The following is a 2575-nucleotide window of genomic DNA, read 5'->3' on the forward strand; positions in this document are numbered from 1 at the left end:
GAAGACCGATTGGGGTTACAATCAGGGAACCCATTGGCACTCCCCCAGCAGAAAGGTCTTCTGCCCTCCAAGGAAAGGGAAAACAAAAGGCAGTCGAGCCTGTCATAGACTTAGACGAGTCCTCTGACGAAAACGGTATTGTTATTTCACTCTTAGATAACTTGCCAATTCCATGTCATTTATTCGACGGGGACGGCAATTTTACATATGCTCCAAACCTAGGGCCATACTTCTTCATGCCAGAGAGTGAATGTATGACTAGTAGAGTCAATAGTATAGCGACCAGCAGTAATAGCTCGGGTATTTAACTTTGTAATTTTCTTTATTTCTTTTCTGATGCAACATAACATGTCATCTATTTTTGGCTTACTGTCCGCATGTTTACCTCTTTTGCATAAATGACTTCTGCAAACGTCTTCGATCTCTACAGCACTCAGGAGGAAGAAGAAGTTCCCTTGGTCCGAAAGAAGAGATTGACCTTGAAACATGACGGGGAGCCCAGTCAGATGCCTTCGGCCAAGAAGAACCGAGCCACCGATCCTTCAAAGGATGGGCCCTCTGGTCAAACACCTGCCCAACCTCCTGCTCCTCACGAGCAGGAAATTCCACCTCCACCTGCTCCTGCTGCCACGACTCCTTCACCTCCAGCCCCTTCTGAACCCAACAAGCTGAGGGTGTTCCCCCTGGGGCTAAACTATCGGGTCGCTCCCTAAGGTCGGCCAAGGATCGTCTTACTCACATCCTTAAGCATGATCACTGCAAAGAGGCCATGGCTGAAGCAGAAACAATGGGGGTCGACCAGATCCTCAATAGAGCCCTCAATGAAGAGGCCAGTGTAAGTAATCTTCCTTCTCTTTTGTTCTCATGGTCATGATTTTCCTTTTTGAAGTTAGCCTAACTCTTATTCGTTGATTCTTTGATTGCAGGCAATGCTGACCATGACGGCTGCTCGCGCCCGCACGAGTGCAAGTGTCGAGCAGTCCCGTGCTAGGGAGTCGAAGCTAATGGAGGAGCTTCAAGCTGCGGAGGCAAGGCACGCGGGAGAGCTGAAGGTGGTGACCCAGCAGAAGGATTCTTTGGCTGCGGACCTGGTGGAAAAATAGGCCTCTTTGGAAAACACCAGAAAACAGAGAGACGAATACCAGGAGGCCAACCGAATCCACTGGCGCGAAGTCAAAAAGCTCCAGGAGGAAAATCTTGCGAAGGACAAAAGCATCGCCATCCTCAAGAGCCAAGTGGAGCAACTCAAGCTCACGAACGCCAAGGACCTGGAGAGGTACAAGAATTCGACACTTCGATGGTTCTACGACTTCTGGAAACATAATCAAAGTGCCAATTTCGGCTACCTTCCAGAAGATGCCAGGAAAGCCGAGTTGGCTCGCAGTGCTATTCGACTGGCTGCCGAAGAAAGGGCCAGAGTTCCTGCCTCCCCCGAGATTTCACTGGCCACGGGGATGGATGGAGGGGAAGCCGCAGAAGATGCAGTTAATCAAGATGCTCCCCAAGATCCTCCCGCTGCTCCTTAGCCTATTTTCTTTTACTTATTTTATTTTCTTTTTCTTACATGACCCACAGGTCATGATGCTAAGACAATATTTATTTTCTTATTGCTGCATAGGCAGCTTTTCCTTTTAACTTAACATTTACATCCGAGCAGTACTGCTCGCGGTGTAAAAGGATTCCTTTTATATTATAATATTTTTGCTTTATTATAACATCTGTTCGCATGACTGAACTTAGCATAGTACTTTGGCTTGATTTAACAAAATATAAAATTTGAAAAATACTCTAAGTACCGTAGCATGCTTTCACTTATTTTGCTCATGTGTTTACATACCTCTTGGTATGCTTTGCTTTCTATGTACCTTATATGCCCCCCAAGTGATCGAGGAGTTTTAGGTCCTTAGTCACTTGCCTTGACCATAACCTGTACAAACATTACTACTCGATATAAAATGTAAAACTTATAATACAGCAAAACAACACACGTAATGAACAAATACTTGTAAAAAATTACAAAGTTTGGCAAGAATGATTGGCTGCGCACAATCCCTTATAATTCTCATATTTAAATGGACTAAACATGTCTTTACGAGTGATCTTTGAAAGATCTTACACTTATAAGCGATTAGCCATATAACATGACTAACCCTTTTTCAAAACTTGTAAAAAGTAAAAATTAATACAAGCCAGCCCTTTAAGAAGGATTGTTTACTGATAGTACTTCTGCAAGTGTTCTCCATTCCAATAATGCGGAATGAGATCTCCATTTAAGTGTGCAAGTTTGTAAGTTCCTGGATGAAGGACTTCTTCAATCTGGTAAAGTCCTTCCCAATTTGGTTTGAGTACTCCAGCAGCTTGGTCGCGGGTGTTTAAGAAAACTCTTTGAAGCACTAAGTCTCCGATGTTGAACTTTCTTTCTTTTACTTTGGAGTTAAAATATCGAGCGACTTTTTGCTGGTACGCAGCTACTCGGAGTTGGGCTTTCTCTCATTTCTCCTCGATCAAGTCTAGGGACTCCATCATCAGTTGGCTATTTTGGTCTTGGTCGTATGTGATTCTGCGATGCGAGGGC

The 2575-nt window shown here is 44.4% G+C and overlaps 1 protein-coding gene across 1 annotated transcript; it reads left to right on the plus strand.

Annotated features, from left to right (window-relative positions):
• The first annotated feature begins 398 nt into the window (after nucleotides 1-398).
• Nucleotides 399-1103, plus strand: LOC133815073 (predicted GPI-anchored protein 58). The gene is made up of 2 exons (XM_062247959.1): nucleotides 399-674; nucleotides 927-1103. The coding sequence occupies exons 1-2, from the start codon at nucleotides 399-401 to the stop codon at nucleotides 1101-1103; spliced, it is 453 nt and encodes a 150-aa protein (XP_062103943.1).
• Nucleotides 1104-2575: the final 1472 nt, after the last annotated feature.

The sequence above is a fragment of the Humulus lupulus genome, chromosome 2 (assembly GCF_963169125.1).
Source record: "Humulus lupulus chromosome 2, drHumLupu1.1, whole genome shotgun sequence".
NCBI lineage: Eukaryota > Viridiplantae > Streptophyta > Magnoliopsida > Rosales > Cannabaceae > Humulus > Humulus lupulus.